This window comes from Camponotus floridanus, unplaced genomic scaffold (genome assembly GCF_003227725.1).
Source record: "Camponotus floridanus strain SB8 unplaced genomic scaffold, Cflo_v7.5 scaffold84, whole genome shotgun sequence".
In the NCBI taxonomy this organism is placed as follows: Eukaryota; Metazoa; Arthropoda; class Insecta; order Hymenoptera; family Formicidae; genus Camponotus; species Camponotus floridanus.
This window is the reverse complement of record NW_020229854.1, coordinates 73,617-93,478: the sequence shown is the minus strand read 5'-3', so window position 1 is coordinate 93,478 and position 19,862 is coordinate 73,617. Positions and strand designations below refer to the sequence as shown.

The following is a 19,862-nucleotide window of genomic DNA, read 5'->3' as shown; positions in this document are numbered from 1 at the left end:
TCTTCCTGTAGGAGTCGCATAACATGACAAAATGGTCTTTCTGACATAGAGAACAGCGTCCGCGTAGTACCTCCGGCTTCGCCTCCTGCTTTCGCGCGTGATGGCTCCGCGTCGTCTTCGGCTCTGACTTTGAGAGCGTACGATCAGCCTTATTAACCGGCGACATCGACTCAAGAGTGTGCAACCGTCGCTCGAGAAATTGTTCGAGAACCTTGTATGAGGGAGGTTCTACCGAGTCACTAATGGAGTTTTCCCACTCCCGACGGGAGCGGGTGTCGAGCAACTCGACCGCGAGGTAAACGAACAAATCTTCGCAGCTTGAGATCGGCCGATTTATGCTCTCGAGCGAGCTGACTTACCGACTTTACTCCGTGGAATATCTTGCGTAATTCCTCTGCCGATTCGGTTTTTATCTTTTGAAGCGCGAAGAAATTCGAGAAATAGGCACGCACTAGGAGTCTCTTATTTTCATAGTACGCGCTTAGCGTTTCCCAGGCTCTAGTAAAATTCTCGGACGTCGTAGATAGATCGCGGATCAATAATTCGGCTTCGCCCTTCAAACAGGTTTTCAAATAATGCAATTTTTCTACTTGCGTTATAGAGGCATCCCTTTCAATAATGGAGTTGAAGAGATCCCTGAAGGCTGGCCAGTCTTCGTACTTCCCTGAGAAATGCGGCAACTGGATCCGCGGCAGCGTAGTGCGAGGGGGGTGGGATGGCAAGGAGTCGACTCCCGCCGCTGCTCTCGCTTCCCTTTTGTTATATCCCTGGAGGAGTTCCAGGAGAGCGCCCTTTTGCTGCAGGTAGGCTTCCTCGGCCAGAAAAGGTAAGTCCTGCTTGTAATACTCATGGTCTAGAAGCACGTCTCGGTGAGGAAAGAGCTCATCGTCCTGTTGATCGAACTTGCTCCACTTTTTTTCCAGACCCTGCAGGCAAGCCTCGACGACCCCTTGAGTGGTTTTTGCAGTCCCCATTTTACGGAGATTCTCGCCAGTGCGAGCGATCTTTCCGAAAAGATTTATTTGAGCGTCCGCTAATTTCACTATCTCGACACTCATAGTCACTTGCTTCCCTTTCAGGCGGTAAACTCCGAAGCACAGAGGAAGCGCACGTGAAGACCGGATCACGCACTGCACAAGCACGGCACACCCGGAAGAGAATATCCGGCTCGAAGGACCAAAAAATGTGCGAGATCGCGGTAGGAAGCAAAGCAAAAATGTTCGAAGCTTTATGGTCTTAAAGTTTATTCACTCTTAGTCTAGATACAAATAAAAGAAAGTCAAACAAAACTCACTATTTCTAAATTATATATTTATTAATGCTCTGCGGCGATAGAGCGAGGAGAAAACGCTGCTATTTTCTCGAGGAAAGCGAAGAAATACGACCGGGCCGCGAGCGACGGACTCCAGAAGGCAGCGAGAACTTCTGGCTTTTGTTAATAATCTTTGAGCGGAGTAACACACTACGGCTTCGAGATACAAAATCAAGTCGACGATGACGGTCGTGCGAAGAGGTTTATATAGCAACATAATACGAGAAGTTGCTCGAATTTTCTAGACCTCGAATATTCTGGTCTGTTTTATTTGTTTATCCTTCCCAAAGTCAAAATCCGTTTATTTTCCCGATGTTGCTATTTGTCACTCTCTTCGGGCGACCGTTGACAGAAAAGGCGTTAATAATTTGAAGCACAGTGTCGCGCTCAGATTCGTGGAGATTTTTAAGCGCCGCGCGCGCGCGGGTCGCTGCCGCTTGGCGTGTGAAGCGCGGCTATTACGATTGCGATCGCGAAATGCTGTGCCCATTTTTTGGCAGATCCGTTCAATTTTGAACAGTAACAGTAAAAAAAAAATAAAGAATATAAGAAAAGGTAAAGAATACTAAAGTCATCCGCATAAAAGACAGCCATAAAATAGTATAAGCATAATAAATTGAATACATAAAACGAACAAAATAAATAGAGTAAACAGACTGGTATGGAATAGACGCGAAACAATTAAAATAAATAGTTGAATATTGAAATAAATAGTTAAAATCTCAGCGTTTACAGAAAAATAATATCGCTGATATACTGTCTCGCGAATGAATGATATATTTCGCGTTCGTCCTAGCCTCCGACTTGGAGACGGTCTGGAAAATGAATTCTTCTCCCCGATTGGGTCGTCCTCTCCGCTTGGACGGGAAGGTTCGGGTCTTCGCTTGTGCCTTCGTCCCCGTCAGTAATGGGCTCGCCAGCTATCGGCCCCGTGTCGTCGCCATCGTCCGCAGCTAGTATATAAGCCGGCTTTAGACGATCTATGGACACGGTCACATCTTTTCCCTGGATCCGCACCACGAACGTCTTGGCCGTCCGGCTGATCACCTCATACGGTCCATTGTACGGAGGCTGCAAGATCGATTTTGGCCCGTCATGGCACACGAACACGTGTCTGGTCGTTCTCAAATCCCTGAAAACAAAACCCTTATATTCTCCGTGCGGAATGCTCGCGACCGGGCGCAACTCGTCGAAACGCCGGCGCAATTCTTTAATAAACTCAGCGGCGTCGTCCGAATTGTTTAATTGTTTGGTCAATAGTTGTCCAGGAAGTCGGAGCGTTTCCCCGTATACGAGCTCCGCTGCCGTCGCTCGTATGTCCTCCTTCCACGCTGCCCGCATTCCAAGGAGAACGGTGGGCAAGCTCTCCGTCCAGCGGTCGCCCCCATAGCATCTGATTGCGGCCTTTAATTGCCGGTGGAACCTCTCCACCATGCCATTTGCCTGTGGATGGTACGCCGTGGTCCTCAAATGTGTCGTTCCGAGCATGACGTTCAACTGTTTGAAGAGACGTGATTCAAATTGTCGCCCTTGATCGGTTGTGATACGGAGAGGCGATCCGAAGCGACAGATCCACCCCTCGTATAAAGTTCTGGCCACCGTCTCTGCTTCCTGGTTTTCCATTGGCCACGCTTCTGGCCATCGCGTGAACCGGTCCACGCACGTGAGACAATATCTCCGGCCCTCCGACACCGGCAGCACTATTATGTCCACGTGGATATGCTCAAAACGTTTGGACGGCGGCATGAACGTTCCCCTCGGCGCGGACACATGGCGGGTAATCTTTGCTCTCTGGCACGGCACGCAAGAGCGAGCCCACTCACGGCAGTCCTTTTTTATCGACGGCCAGACATAACGCTGCGTCATGGCCCTGACCGTCGATCGAATTCCCGGATGGGCCAAACCGTGCACCGCCTGGAACGCCGCCCGACGAAAGGCCTTCGTCAAGAACGGTCGCGGCGTCGGCGTCGCGGCGTCACAGTACACGGCCACCCCCGCTCCGGGTATCCCAATTCGCTCGAGCCTCAATGATCCCTCGCGCCGATACATCTCGAGCTCCTCATCTCCATCCTGAGAAGCGGCCAGTTCCTCGTAGTTTACCGGCGACAGCACCTCCTCGACTCTGGATAGCGCATCGGCCACGACGTTGTCGCTTCCCGATACGTGCCGTATGTCGGTGGAAAATTGTCCGATGAAGTCGAGATGTCGAAATTGGCGTGGCGAGCACTTGTCTGGTTTCTGTTTAAAAGAATAAATAATAGGCTTGTGGTCAGTAAATATGATAAAATTGCGTGCTTCCACCATATGGCGAAAGTGTTTAACCGCCAGATATATCGCGAGTAACTCCCTGTCAAAGGCGCTATATTTTCCTTCCGTTGGGCTTAACTTCTTCGAGAAGAAGGCTAAGGGCTCCCATCCATCCTCGCCCCGTTGCTGCAGCGCCGCTCCGACGCTACTGTCGGACGCATCGGCGAATATCGCCAGCTCGGCGTCTATCTTTGGATGGGCTAACAGGGCAGCTCGCGCTAACTCGTCCAGAGTTGCTCGAACGCCCTTTCGACCCGCGGGGTCCAGGTTATTACGGCCTTTCCTTTTATTCCATCATGAAGAAGATTGTTCATTGGCGCTTGCGTTTCGGCGGCTCTGGGCAGGAATCTTCGGTAAAAATTCAGCATGCCCAGAAACCTCCTCAGGTCTTTAGCGGTACGCGGCATCCGGTACTCCGCGATCGCCCGCACCCGGGCAGGCAACGGACGGGTCCCCTCATCTGAAACTGAATAACCCAAAAACTCCACGTTTTTGCACCCGAATACACATTTCGCCGGATTTATTACGACGCCATAAGTTTGTAGCCGCTCGAATAATAATTTTAAATGTTTCAAATGCTCTTCTTTGGACGCCGATGCGATTAAAACATCGTCGATGTAGGCGTAACAGAAATCGAAACCGCACAGAACCTCGTCTGTAAAGCGTTGAAAAGTTTGCGCCGCGTTTCGGAGCCCGAACGACATATACGGGAATTCAAACATCCCGAACGGTGTAGTGATCGCCGTTTTCGGCACGTCCTCCTCTGCAACGGGTATTTGGTGGTAAGCCCTGACGAGATCGATTGTGGTAAAAATCTTTTTACCTTGCAATGCCTGAGCGAAATCTTGAATGTGACGCACCGGATAACGGTCAGGAATCGTGCGCGCATTAAGTGCTCGGTAGTCGCCGCAAGGTCTCCACTCTTCGCCTTTTTTCTGGACCATGTGTAACGGCGATGACCAACAGCTCTTCGATGGTCTAGCTGTTCCGAGCTCCAACATCTTCTGAAACTCCCGCTTCGCGGCTCTCAGGCGATCCGACGCCAACCTCCGCGGCTTACACGCTACAGGCGCCCCGGGTGTTGTCTCAATAAAATGTCGCGTGTCATGCTTACTCTCTTTCGGGCGACCTTTGGGCCTCGTCAAATCGGGATATCGCCTCAGTAACGAATGATACAATGTTTCTCCCGTAACGGTCCTTATACTAGGCTCCTCGCACCGACGGCAACGCCCGGGCACCGTAAGACTCGTCATCTGGTCAACCAGGCGCCGATTCCGCAAATCCACCAGCAACCCGTAAAATGCCAGGAAATCTGCTCCGATTATTGGTCTTGATACGTCCGCGACCGTAAATCGCCATAAAAAATTGCGCCGTAAGCCGAGATTCAACATTAAAGTTTCCGTCCCGTACGTATTAATAATCGTGCCATTCGCCGCCGAAAGCTCGTAGGGCGCCTTCTGCCGCGGGCCCCGAATTTTCTTCCGGGGAAACACGCATAGGTCAGCCCCGGTGTCCACTAAAAAGTCTACCCTGGAATACAAATCCGTTACGAAAAGGCGACGGGTCGGCCGGCCCATGTCGCTCATCGCCATTAGCGATCGGCCGACGCATTTCCCGCCTGAGCCGGACGGTACTCGCACGGCGGCACGCATTGATGTGCATTGGGCCCCCATCGCCAGTGGTACCAGCAGAGCCCGTTTGACGAGTGACCGCGATCCCGCGTCCGCGAGCGCGAGCGCGAGCGTGAGCGCGACCGGTAGCGCTCCCGACGGCGACCGCCGTCGGCACCCCCATCGCCCGATCCGCCGGCCGCGATCACCTCAATCGATCTCCTTATCGCTCCCAGCTGCTCCTGCATTTCTTGCTGCCAAGTTAATCTCATCTGCGCCAATTGTACGTTAATTTTCGCCTCGATTGCCGTTATTCCGCCGGCCGCGTCTCCTGGCATTGCCGGCGCTCGTGCGGCCTCCGCCACCTGAAAAACGGGCGCTCTCGTGGCCTCGACTATCGCATCCGCAATATCGGCGAGCTGATCCAACGTATCCGCCGTCCGCGTCACCAGGTGCGGCTGAATATTAGCCGGTAACCGGCTCAACCAGACGGTCCGCAGAATTCCGTCTCCGACTACGTTTCCCGCCAACGCGCGTAGGTGACGTAAAAATTGAGACGGTTTGCGATCCCCGATTTCCTCATGTTCAAGTAACCGGCGCGTTTTATGTTCCTGCGACAAGCTGAGGCGCTTTATTAACTCTGCGCGCAAGGTCTCGTATGCCTGTTCGGCCGGCGGATTAATTATTACGTCACGCACCTCGACCGAATATTTAGAACCGAGCGCGGTTATCGCGTATCCAAACTTTGTCGCGTCCGTTGTTATGCCGGCGGCTTGAAAACTGCGATCGAGTATCTTAAACCAAAGTTCCGGATCAACTGGAGTGAATTCCGGAACGCGCATGCCAACTCGACCCACCTCCGCCCCGGCGCCGCAAAACACAGGTGCCTGCTCGACCGCGACCGGCGGTGCGGGTTGTCCCTGCAGCTGCAGCAAAGATGCTGCATGGCTTACCGGGGTCGGAGTCAACGGGCCATCCTCGCGCGTGATCACCATCGCGTCTCGTACCAATGTCTTCTTCCTGTGTCCGTGTCCGTGTCCACTTTTCACTGAGTCACTCACTCGCGTCACCGAATCAATCACGTCGGGATCACCACTTTTGTGGTCGTACGCGTGCGGTCCACGGATCACCCGGATAAGATAAAAAAAAAAAGAAAGGTTAATGGTCCGCCAAGCCGTCGTTAGACCAAATGTAAGTCGGAGGAGGATAAGATATAAGATAAAGATATTTGGAAGTCACTAATGAAACAAAGTTAGTCGTATTAAAATATTCTCGCTGTCTTTATTCGCACCGACATTCCACAAGAATCCAAACAGGCTCGCAGCCCTAAGCGCCCGGACAACTCACGACAATGCTAATACTCGGAACTCGATAATTAAATCTCCTGAACGCGACGTCTGTACTCCGTTACGTTTCGGAGGCGAAGCCCCTAATTTTTCTCACGGGACACTGTGGCGCGAGATCTCCCACTAACTCTCCATCAGCTGTGGCAGATTTTAATTGGCTAGTTCTCCGTATTCAAAGGTAAACGGCCGACAATAAGTTTTCGTATGACACGTCACGCTTCGTCAAAATATACATCCGACAATACGAAACAACAATAGCCTGCCACGACCGATCGACCTTCTCGAAACTTCTAGATTTAACTACTCGCTTGTAAATATGAAAAGTCCGCTGATCTATTTCAAATGTAAAATTTCAATTTTCGATCTCGCTGAGACTGCAATTAGTTTCAAGGGTCGCCACAATATGTTTTACAAGTTAGAAAATGGTATTATTGTTTAATTTATTTTTATTAATTATTTTTTAAGAGTAGATTGAAGATATTTAATTAATTCATCATCTGTAATGCATTTTTTAGAATTGCATCTATTAAGTAGTTAATGAATAATAGACATTTTTTCTGTAACAAATAAAAAAAATTTATTCAAAATAACATAAATGAAGTATTTCATATAATATTGTTTATTTGATCATTTTAATTTGTTAAATTTTTTTATATTAATAAAGAAAACTTATATTAAGAATATTTTTTTACAATTTTATATGTAACAGAAAAACAATTTCATTAGATCATAATAATAGGTCACCTTGTATATGTTTATAAAATAAAAATAATAAATAATTTCACAGTGTACTGTATGTTAATCGATTTATCGATTTACGTGACATATTTTATTGCAAATTTCACTATATTATAAGATTGCTATGCGATTAAAAAGTTGCTATGTAAATAAACATAAATAATTGATAGACGATTTGTTAATGATTTTCATTAGAAGTTTGCGAGACACGTAAGAGAGAAGTTGTGAAAGATATCAAGCTGAGAAAGATTAAACTTTATATAAAAGGTAATAAAATTCTTATTTTAAAATAATTATTTCATAATGATTGTTTATGTTTTATTTTTAACACATTTCACATATATTTATATTTCACACATATTCACATATATTTATTCTTTTAACATATTTACATTACTTACGTATTATTATACAGGTAATATTTTATAAATTATATTTATTTTTATTTATTCTATAACTATAAGATTAATATACAATTACGTGTGAACTACATTATATATGTAAATTTTTGTGATTTCTATAAATTTTTTTTGTTAAATCATATATTATTTATTTTTTTATAAATTACTGTTTTTTAAATTATACACTACATTAATTTTATTCGTAAATTATGAAATAATACAAAAAGTATAAATATAAATATTAATCTACACATAAATGTTAATCTATGCGAAAGTATAAATATTAGTCTATGCATTTGTGCTTATTATTACATAATAAAAAAAATATAATTCATAAAATATAACTCCATAATTGTTGATATTTTAATTAATAAAATAGTTTTAGAGTTATATTTATGTTTTCGTTCTTATTTTTAATATATACATAGAAGATACTGATAAATATTGAAAAAATGTAAATTAATATTAGGTGCGCAACTAAGTTCTCGCTGTTTTTTTGATGAAAATGCAACTTTATTGTGAAAAAATGGTTACAAATGAATCATTCAAAATAGTTGCCCATCGCTAGCTACAACTTTTTCCCATCTTTCTGGCAGAGCTCGAATACCATTACGGTAAAAGTGTTCATCTTTTGAGGCTATCCACGAATCAAGCCATTTTTTGATGTCTTCATATGAGCGGAACTGCTGATCAGCCAGACCATGTGCCATCGAACGGAACAAGTAATAATCGGACGGCGCAATATTTGGGGAATATGGCGGGTGGGGTAGGACTTCCCATTTGAGCGTTTCCAGGTAGGTTTTAACGGGTTTGGCAACGTGAGGCCGAGCGTTGTCATGCTGTAGAATCACTTTTTCGTGCCTCTGCTCGTATTATGGCCGTTTTTCGCGCAGTGCTCGGCTCAATCCCATCAATTGAAGTCGATACCGTTCCCCAGTGATGGTTTCGTTCGGTTTCAACAGCTCATAATAAATAACACCGACCTGTCCCACCAAATACACAGCATAACCTTCGCAGCGTGAATATTCGGCCGAGCCGACGACGTCGAAGCATGACCGGGCAGTCCCCATGACTTTCTTCTCTTTGGGTTGCTGTAATGAATCCATTTTTCATCACCCGTCACGATGCGATGAAGAAAATCCTTCCTTTTTTGCCGCTGGAGCAGTTGTTCACAGGCGAAAAAACGACGCTCAACGTCCCTTGGCTTCAAATCATAAGGAACCCAAGTTCCTTGCTTTTGAATCATTCCCAACGCATGCAATCGCTTGGAAATAGCTTGGCGGGTAACTCCTAATGTTGAAGCAAGCTCTTCTTGCGTTTGGCACGGATCCTCATCGAGCAATGCCTCCAATTCAGCGTCTTCGAAGGTTTTTGGCCTTCCTTCACGCGGACGGTCGTCAACATTGAAATCACCGTCTTTGAAGCGACGGAACCAATCACGGCACGTTGTTTCACTTCGAGCAGCATCTTTATAAACTTTTTGGAGCTCTCGATGCGCTTCAGCCGCCGTTTTCTTTGAATGAAAGAAGAAAATCAACACTTCCCGCAAATGATGATTATTTGGCACAAAATCAGACATTTTCACACAACCAAAAGTATATGACGCCAAAACAAAATCACTAATGTGTCAAAACGGTTTGTTTACCATATGTCTAAGCTTGGTTTATGACGTTTTGGATATGTCAAAATCGACCAGCACTTACTGCTGGAGCTATCTATTGACAAACAGCGGGAACTTAGTTGTGCACCTAATAAATAAAAACAATTAATAAATTTACATATTCTCTCATTAGAAATATAAAATTTTTGTTAAAAATATTTTTTGTTACTTACCTATAACATAACACAGGAAGAAAAATATGGAATGAAATTAATTGTTTAAAAGACATGTCGACGTCTATTATCCGAATGAAAACTCATTATTGAACTAACCAAAAATAAACAATTTTTTGAATATTGATTCTATAAACATCAATATATGAATAAATTTAATAATTAGTATACCATTTCCAATTTAATTTTTTTAAAAATATTTTAGCAATATTTTAATTGCTGGCAATTCTTATTTTGTATTTCTTACCTCAATATAAAAACTTTTATATAGCATTTTATTTTTATTTTTAAGTAGCTTCAGTTTGTTGATTTGACATAATTTTTAAACAAATTTGTTCGGAGATTGTTGCTATCTCATTTTGATCTAATAATCTTATAATATTCTTTAGCATATAAATTTTTTCAATTAAATGTGAATTAACGAGATATCTATCAGGAAATATAATATATTTGAAAATCATATTGTAATTCGGCAATAAAACTTCAAAAAATTTACGATTTCTTAGAAATCTAAGTAATTTCACTCCTACCCAAAAATAAATACTACTTAATATAACGTAAACAAATTATATTTTTCTTACGCTACACATATTTCTTGAATTTGATATTCAAATAAAGTTAAATGTCGATTGATTTCGTTGTATTAATTAAATTCGCATTCTCCCCTTTATTGTTTTTCATTATTGGCATGTTACATTTATATATCATGAACATACACTTTTACTTATTTCTTCATTCATAATCATATAATAAGTAATAATAAGTAATATGTAAATAATGAAAAACAACACAGAAGAAAAATAATAAATAACTGTTAATGGGTGCAAAAGCAATACAAAAACGCTTAACAATATAGAAATTCTTCTAATATTAGAAAAAATTTACTTGATAAATACTTTCTCCTATTCTGATAATATTAAACATGAGATTTAAGAATAGAAATAGTAGTATTACAATAATTAATAGATTGTTGATTTTGATAAAATTGATAAACAGATGCGCTTAAATTTATTTTATATTAATTTGTTGATTGTTCTATCATCTGAATGTATTCCATATTTCCTATGTATAAAATTTTTATTAATATATATATTATATGCGAGAAGACGTAAGAGAGAAATTGTGAAAGATTCAACTTTATATAAAAAGTATAATAAATTTCTTTTTTAATAATTTTTTAAATTATTTCATAAGTATTGCTTAAGTTTCATTTATAAAATATTTTACATATATTCTTTTAACACATATATTTCACATATACTTCACATATATTCTTTTAACATATTTATTTCACATATATTTATTTCTTTTAACATATTATTTATATTACTTATATAGCTACACAGGTGGTATTTTGTAAATATTGATTTATTTATTGTAGAATTTTATAAGATTAACGTATAATTACATGTTTACATAATTTTTATGTTAATTCTTGTGACATATATTTAAACATAAATTTCTTATAAATTTTCTTATTTTTATTAAACCACACATTATTTAGTTTTCATTAAAAATTACACACTATGTTAATTCTGTTCATAATTATTATTTGTAACTTTTTTCTTCTCTGTATCATTTTTTTTGTTAATTTCAGATTAAATTCTCTCAAATAATATAAATTTTTGAAATTATACGGATAATAAGTATAATTTATGAAAAGAATTTATATTAACAAAGTAATATGTCGGATATAGAAGAATTTTCTGAATTGGATGTGATGAATGTTTTAACTTCCAATGAAGTATTAGATGATATTCAAATTTATGATTCAACTGTGTAAGTACTAGGATTTTATTTTACTTCCTCTAATTGAAATTTAAAATACACATTGTTACAAAAATTTTTATGTTTTATTATTATTTTATATCTTTATTTTATATCTATTACTAATTATTATTATATCTTTATTTTATATCTCTCTTGCTATTTTTATATTCTTTGTTTTTATTATTAGTTCTACATATTTTGAACTGTAAATTGTATTTTACAATTTTGTGTAATTTACAATGTTGAGTGTCCCATTTTAAAAAACGCACTTCGATAATTCTTCAACGAAGCATTTTCAGCAAAAATGTTTCAGACAAATGTTGTATGGTTTTGAAGGGAACATAAGATGGTCATTGGATTGACCTTGGATAGTTACTTGAAGGTCAGGGCGAGGTCACCTTGAATTTTTTAAATGGAACTCCCTATTTTTTATTGCATATTCTCGTAGCTTGTTTCAAGAGCTTTTTAAAACACTATAATAGAGTATCTTTTTATTGAGTACTTTTCGAGTTATAAGATATCTGGTAAAATATTCTTTTTTCGATTATCTTACCTTAATACTTTTATGCACAAAGTAATGAGAGGAATCAACTGATATATAGAAAACACATAGTTGTTCTTAAGAAAAATATGTAACTATTAATTGCAAATTACACACTTTTTTTTAAGAACAACAACGTATTTTCTTTATATCAATGATTCCTCTCATTATTTTGTGCATAAAAGTATTGAGGTAACATCATCGAAAAATGAATATTTTACTAGATACTTTATGGTTTATGTAACATTTAGAAATTATTTCAAGCCTTATAACTTGAAAAATACTTAACGAAAAAGTATTTCATCAGTATTTTGAAAAGCTCTCGAGATAAGCTATAAGGATATGCAATGAAAAATGGGTTCCATTTAAAAAATTCAATGACCTCGTCCTGCCCTTAACAACGCCACCTAAGGTCAAACCAACGGTATCATCTTATTTCTCCCTCGAAGTCATAAAATTTTAGTCTGAAACATTTTCCTGTATCTTTTAGACTTTACGAAATATTTCGATGTGACAGTTAAAATAAAACATCCAGTATAATTTAATTTTTTTATGAAAACAGAAAATATTTGATTTATCCACTTCGAGGATATAGCCCGTAGATGAATCTAGCGCGATGAATGATACGTCAAAATTGGACACGTCGTCGAGCCATCGAAAATCGGCATAGGGCAACGGTTGACACATTGCCCATCCGTACAAATTTACATCAAAGTACATCAAGTACGATGATGATTTCGATGGATACGATTCCATGTGCTTGTTATTAGCGCGAGCGTATCCCCGAACATTGACTCAGACCACCGCGTATACCACGTTCGAACATAACCATGTCGATGTCTGTAAGCAACTCAAACGTGATCTTTGTATGCTTCAACATAGCGTCCCACGTGTATCCGGGGAGAGTATAGTAATACGCGGGGTCGAGTCCGTAACTTTCAATACATTTATCTCGAAAGTTTTCGAAAATGTCGGCTAACAACAAGACCATCGATTTTGAGGTATAAGTCGCTATATTCAACTAGCATCCGAATGAAGAATCGCATCCAGACGTTCTCGGCGTGCGCGTAATCACTCTCGGATACAATTTCACCGGTCAAGGAACTGTAAAATGATTCGCGCGGTGGTAAACATGTATCTTGCAACTTGCCAACGGAATCGATGTATTCGTACGGAAATACACCTTTTCGCGTTAACAAATTGAAATTTTCTGTAGATAAATTTTGAAATTCCGATTTTAAAATTTTGAGTTTGTCTTTGTCTAAAAATGATGCCAATTTACCGAGACTCGATGCGAGAAATTTGAATGAATCGATGAAACGTAATTTTATATGATTTTTTTATTGTTCTCCAATACAAACACTTTTGGTAAACGAAATATATTTTTCCTTGGTTATCGGTAATAACTCGACTTTCCCTTCGAACGCTGTGGCTATTTCCTCGATAATAAAGTGTGAATCATAACCGATAAATGGTAAAAAACTATCGGAATACAAAAAGATTCTTTATAATTTAAATTACAATTTGAATGCGCGGGACTTCTGTACCGCCCGGTCAGATGGCAATGATCGCGAACGCGTGTATCGTCTTGCGCGAACGGCTTTTCACATATATGACGTTGAGTGGCGTTACGGAATTTCTCCCATTCATCAGATGTTAAATTTACCATGGGGACATTTGTTTTTAAAATATTCTTAACGCGAATTGCTAAATTTTTAAGGTCTTCGGCGAACCATGTTATACAATCAACGCTACGACGCGAATGATACGCTGATAACGATTCATCGAACGAACAATGTACATAATTAGCTAAACTAAATATCCTATGATGTTGATACGCGTTTTTCTCTTCTTCCGTCTTGGTTAGGACACATTCTAGGTCGGCGTAGACCACAAATGGAAGTCGCTCCTTCCAATTAGGGTTGTTGTACGATAGCCACTTGTCTTTGTCGCTCGATAATCGGACAGCGCAATCGTTTAACTTTCCGCAGTCGACTGTATGCGACTGCAATTTGTCGTCTGAACTAAAATAATGAAGGCATCTGTAAAAGAAAAAAAATTTTAATTAAGATTTAAACAATCCATATTATAATTATATAAATTATAATTATTCAAATAATATAAAATAAACTCACCGGTCGCAGATATATTTGTGATTCTTGTGTTTGCTCAGTTGCGAGCTCACGAGCTTGGATAAATTCTTGATCCATGCAAAATGTCCCACGCTGTTATCATCTTTAATGTACAGCAGATTCACATGCTTATCCCGTTTCTGGTCCAAAAGAAGTATTGAGACAATATTCTTGTCTTCGATGCTATACACATTGATTGAAATGTCATTCGCATGTTCAAAATGTTTTATTTGGTTCACAGTCACTGGAAACTCAATGTCCCGGAGATTCAGCACTGTCGCGTAATGCGGGTACGATGATTTTCGTTCCGCGTTCCTTTCGGCGGGATACAAAGCGGCGACCACTGCCCACGCGAAACACGCATTGTCTTTTGATTGTACGTTAATCACCGCTCTCTTCATCATAATCTCCCGCGGTAATTTGATGTGACTTCCCGCGCGCATAGGATTGTACTTGTTAATATTTACAATTAAATTAAGTATTCGCGACAAGCCCACCAGCTATCGCGTTCCTGAAACTCTTCCAGAGACGCTAGACTCGATACGCGCCGTTCGTACCACTCGCGTAAATCGGACGTGCGAAAGAGTTCATAGTTTCTCGTATTCACACTTTTATTCGCGTGTTTATCACCCGACACAAATTCACCATTGAATATTGTGTTCACTTTTACAATTGTGTTTTTTAGAGTGTCCTGCACATGTTCTATCACAATGTCTTTGGCGTCATCGAGAAATTGGCGTGGTTCGATGTGATTATAGTTTATCACCGCATCAGTCGATACGCGACTCTCGAACGCTGTATCAATTTCGCGCCACATAAGTCCATTTTGACACGTACTGCATCCGGCACCCGCGTGTACGAAACGTCCACGAATTTTTCAAACCTTCGAGGCGTGCGATCTGAGCAATTAGCGATTGTCGATATCCGATCGATAATCGCGGTCGTTTGATTCGACTTTACTCTTCCGATGTACTCAACGACTCGATGTATTGGTCGCATCGTTGCTCGCACAATGTAGTCTTCCAACGAATCAAGCAAAGCGGATTGCTCTCGCAAAATTTGCTCCTCCATATTGCTAATGCACACTTGCAAAATTTAGCTTTTCTAATGATACTCCTGATGCACTTTAGCTACTGGTGGGGTGCGCCTCTCTATCATGATTTATATACCGTCTTATGCATTGTTTTATCATCGAACATTCCAGAAGGATTTCATCTTACAAAAAATTTCCCGTAGTACTGTGTGCAATTTGACCTTGAAAATTTCGCGTTTCGTCACGTACATTTGAAAAAGCTAACGTGATTGCATCAGGAACAGCCGTACATCGGCGCGACAAAATTTTAAAGGAAATTAAATTGTTGCGTCAGCAATAATCCCCTCTACATCGCAATTTACGATACTATTTGGATTGATATTAATTCTAATACGATTGCAGTATTGCATCAATCGCGCGTGTGAAAGGTTCACCGCTAAAGAAATATGAATTTCTACGTTCCGATTCGAAATGGTGAAACTTCGCCGTGTAAGAAATAGAAATGCGACACGTAAGTTTAAATCGTTTAAAAATTTTTCAATTCGTTTAAAATTTTCTTAAATATTGGTCTAATTATTTATATTTTATAGTATTCAGCTTCGTCATGCGGCTCGCATACTTGGAAGAAGATACGCTCTAACACCAACTTCGTAAAAGTATTTGGACATTGGAACAAGCGTTGAAGCTGTATCGTACGTGGAGCTGATTCTCGGTGACAATCGAGGCAATCAAATAGTGTTGCCTTTTTCAACGTGGAATTTGTTGATGCGGAAGCAAGCAGACATTGAACAATTTCTACAATCGACTGCTCGCCCATTAAGGATTGGAGATTTAATGATCGAAATGTATCAATCAAAAATTGTAAAACTCACATTATGTGGCAATTCTTTGTACATGAAACCAGAAACGTTATTACATTTATTTAATTTTGAAAATTGTATCGATCATATGCACAATTGGTTATGCGAGAATACGTATCTCGTAAATGAAAAATTTAAACAATTTGAAACTGTATTACAACGTAGTAATATTACTACTGTATGCGATGCTGTAAAAACGATACATGAGAGTGATGTTTTTAACAGCGAATCATTGATCATTGCGAATTATTAACATGTGCTGTAAATGATATTCTTTACGATGCGTGCAATAAATAATTATTTTGATTTCTATGATTTTATTTCTTTTCTTCCATACGAATAAGAATAGTCGACAATTTTTCTCAACACGCTCTGCTAAAGATGTAGAGAAATGCTGAGATAGATAAGACGCGATGCTCTAGTTGGAATGAGATGCAAGATATTAAAAGATATATAATGAAGAGGAATCTGCGGCATTAGAATGTTATTTCTTTGCGTTTCGTTCTTTGCGTTTCATTAGTCTTGTGTTTCGTTGATCTCCTACTATGACTGAAGAAGACGTTATCATCGGCAATGAAGATATGGATGTTGATGATGACTGGATGGATCCAGTTGTGGCAGAAAAAATTGAAATTGAGAGAGAGAGAGAGAAGAGCGAAATGGAAGAAATTGTATGCGAAGGAAGAATCATTCGATAAGGAACCTGATTTCGATTTTCAAACTATTTGTGATGTTGAAGAATTACTTCAGTATGAGCGGGAACAACTTTCGAAGAAGAATCTGGAAACTTCAGTTGTGCAATTTATAAAATATCAAGAGCTCGGCTTGAAAAAACCTCGCACAATTTCGTTGAAAAGATTTCTCAAATCTCGAAAATATTGGGCGATCTCAGTTGAAAAATGTGATATAAGTTGGTGCATGTACAGGAAAGATCCTAATCACACTGCAGTAAAATGTTTCGGAAATAGACTATGTGAACATCTTGAATTATGTAAAGGCATAGAAAAATTCGAAGATGTGCATGAGAATATGCTACGACATGATTTGAAAACATTGAAGGTAAAAATATTTTTGCCAATGTGTAATATATTTAAAACATTTACAATTATTGTGTTTAATTTCAGAGTTTACGAGAATATATGAATGGTCAACGAGAGGACCAGGAGCGACCTCCCCTTAGCCTGGTGCACCGTCCCCTAATTAATTTTATTATATTTTATATTTTATATTTCTTATATTTTATATTTAAAATTTTATTAAAAAGGTTAAATGAAATTGTGTAGTCGACCAAACCAGCCAGAAATATAATTTATTCAATACGACGTTTCGACCATATGGTTGTGGTCCTTATCAAGTATACACTGGAATAGATATATAAGTTGCAAAAATTATTATTTACATCTAATTTTCGGTTTGAACCGTAATACGCACAATTAATTTAGTTTAAACGTGAGAAAATTTAAATATACATACAAATTAGCCGAAGTAATGGTAATCAGAGTGTCGGCATAGATAATAATCTTGTACAAAGCACAAGTCACATTAACAAACTTTATTTTTAAAATTCAATTTTTAAAACCAATGAGTCCGTGTGGGACCTCGTCAAAGACTAAACGCGATCATAAGTAAAACGGAACTACATGACCTTTATTATTTTGTCATAAATGTTGTTTAAGTTTTCTGTGTCTTTTTGTAAGTTGATTAGGTTATCAAATCTCTTTATGAAAAACATCTCAGCAATTTCTCTTTTACGAACATACTTTTCATTGTGTAGGATGTTCGGTTTTATCCAATCAAAATCATGGCCAGATTCTAATCTATGCTTGCTAAGCTTGACACGATTTAATTCCTACGCACATTAAAACATTGAAAATTAGTATTGCGTTCCACAGCAATAGCATTAAACGCAGGTTTAACCTTTTTATAAAAACAAAGCAACACATGTTGTTGAATTTCGAGATTGAAGATCTTAACATCCATTTAAATTATTTACATGACAAAATTAAAAACATTGAAAAACGACTTTTTGAATGCCTACCACATGACATATTGACTACTTTTTTCGAATTAAATAAACATAGATTGACATCATTTAATTACAGTACAAAAAATAATTCAATTAAGAAATTTAACAACTTGGAACAAAAATATAACGAGCATCCGTTTTCAAAAATTGACAAATCTAAGTGGTTTGTGAACATCAGCAGCAAGGACATACCGGATACTGTTTCTGATGTGTTAAGCTTGGGTGACAATTTTGCGTTACCCATTGAACAGAAACAAAAAAATGATCGCAATAATCTTGTTTTGGACGTTGTCAAGAATTTCGAAGTGCATAGTAATATTCTGCCAACAGATACTATTGAAACAACTAGAATTTCTATCTCTAACATCCTTCAGAGATTTCTTGACAAGAATAAACGTACTAGTTATTCAGATAGATGTATTTTGCATTCTTACGCGGTCTCCAAGAGATATTTACGCGAAAATAAAGACATCACGAGAGCTGACAAAGATCAGATCACTGTCGTTATGGACAAGAGTGATTATTTCGACAAGATGGAATTGCTGCTGAGTGACACAACCACTTACAGAGAATTAAACAAGGATCCCTTGAAAAGATTAACCAATAAAATCAATGAGTTAGTCAAGTCTTGGCGTAGGAGCGGTTTGATCGGAGAGTTGACATATAAAAACTTAAATTGCACGAACGGAAATTTACCGCGATGCTACGGGCTGCCGAAGATTCATAAAGATGGTTTTCCGTTGAGAATCATAGTATCTGCTTTGGGAAGCCCAGTATACAATATCTCGAGTTACATCCACGATATCCTATATAAATCGATAAGAAAACCAAGTTCATATATCAAAGATGGTTGGTCTTTTGTCGAAATTATTAAGAACACTGATATTGACAAAGACAACATTATGGTTTCGCTGGATGTGGCTTCATTATTCACCAACGTCCCAAAAGATTTGGTAGTAAAGGCCATACGGAAACGCTGGGAAGATATTGCTAAGAACACTAAATTCAACCTTTCTCAATTTTTATTTGCAACGGAATTGATCTTGGATTCAACTTGTTTTGCATTTAACGGACGTTTTTATGAGCAGATCTTCGGCACCCCCATGGGCTCTCCACTTTCACCTATCTTAGCAGATATGGTAATGGAAAATTTGGAGATGCAATGTCTAAACTCATTAGGTTTTACCGTTTCTACTTATTATAGATTTGTCGATGACGTTTTCGCAATAGTACCACGCGCAAAAATCAACGAGATCTTGACAAAGTTCAACAATTATCACGAGCTTAAGATTCACTTATGAGACTGAAGTTGACTCATCCATTAGCTTTTTGAATGTAAAAATTATTCGGTCCGATAATAGACTTATCACTAATTGGTTCCGGAAACCTACATGGTCAGGGAGGTATATAAACTATCATTCGAACCACCCACAAAAGTATAAAATTAATACTATTTATAATTTAGTTGACCACGCGATCTTATTATCTAATGACTGCTTTAAACAAGACAACATAAAGCTAGTTTTTGACACGTTAATTAAGAACGGCTTTCCGGAACATTTTATATATAAACACATTAAAAAAAGACTCAACTTTTTAAATAATCGTGACCATAATGCTACAACGGACGTGAATCTTACTCGTTCTGATATGACTCGGTTTATCACAATACCATATGTCGAAAATGTTAGTCAGGATTTATACCGTCTCCTGCGTAATAGAGGCTTTAAGGTCGTGTATAAGATAATAAAGAAACTAAATAATTTAATTACACGGGGTAAAGATCGCTTACACGATAATGATAAAACAGGCGTTGTATACAAGTTAAATTGCAAAGATTGTAATTTAGCATATATCGGACAAACAAAAAGACATTTACGTACGCGAGTAAAAGAACACTGTAACAACATAAAATTACATGAAACTAATCATTCAGTAATTAGCAAGCATAGA

At 39.0% G+C, this 19,862-nt stretch overlaps 2 protein-coding genes across 2 annotated transcripts; one reads left to right on the top strand and one right to left on the bottom strand.

Moving 5' to 3' along the window:
• Positions 1-5,210: 5,210 nt before the first annotated feature.
• On the bottom strand, positions 5,211-6,224 carry LOC112639709. The gene has a single exon (XM_025414584.1). It carries the CDS (start codon positions 6,222-6,224, stop codon positions 5,211-5,213), a length of 1,014 nt encoding a protein of 337 aa, XP_025270369.1.
• Positions 6,225-11,231: 5,007 nt separating this feature from the next.
• Positions 11,232-19,210, top strand: LOC112639708. The gene is made up of 2 exons (XM_025414583.1): positions 11,232-11,326; positions 18,091-19,210. The coding sequence occupies exons 1-2, from the start codon at positions 11,232-11,234 to the stop codon at positions 19,208-19,210; spliced, it is 1,215 nt and encodes a 404-aa protein (XP_025270368.1).
• The last annotated feature ends 652 nt before the right edge of the window (positions 19,211-19,862 follow it).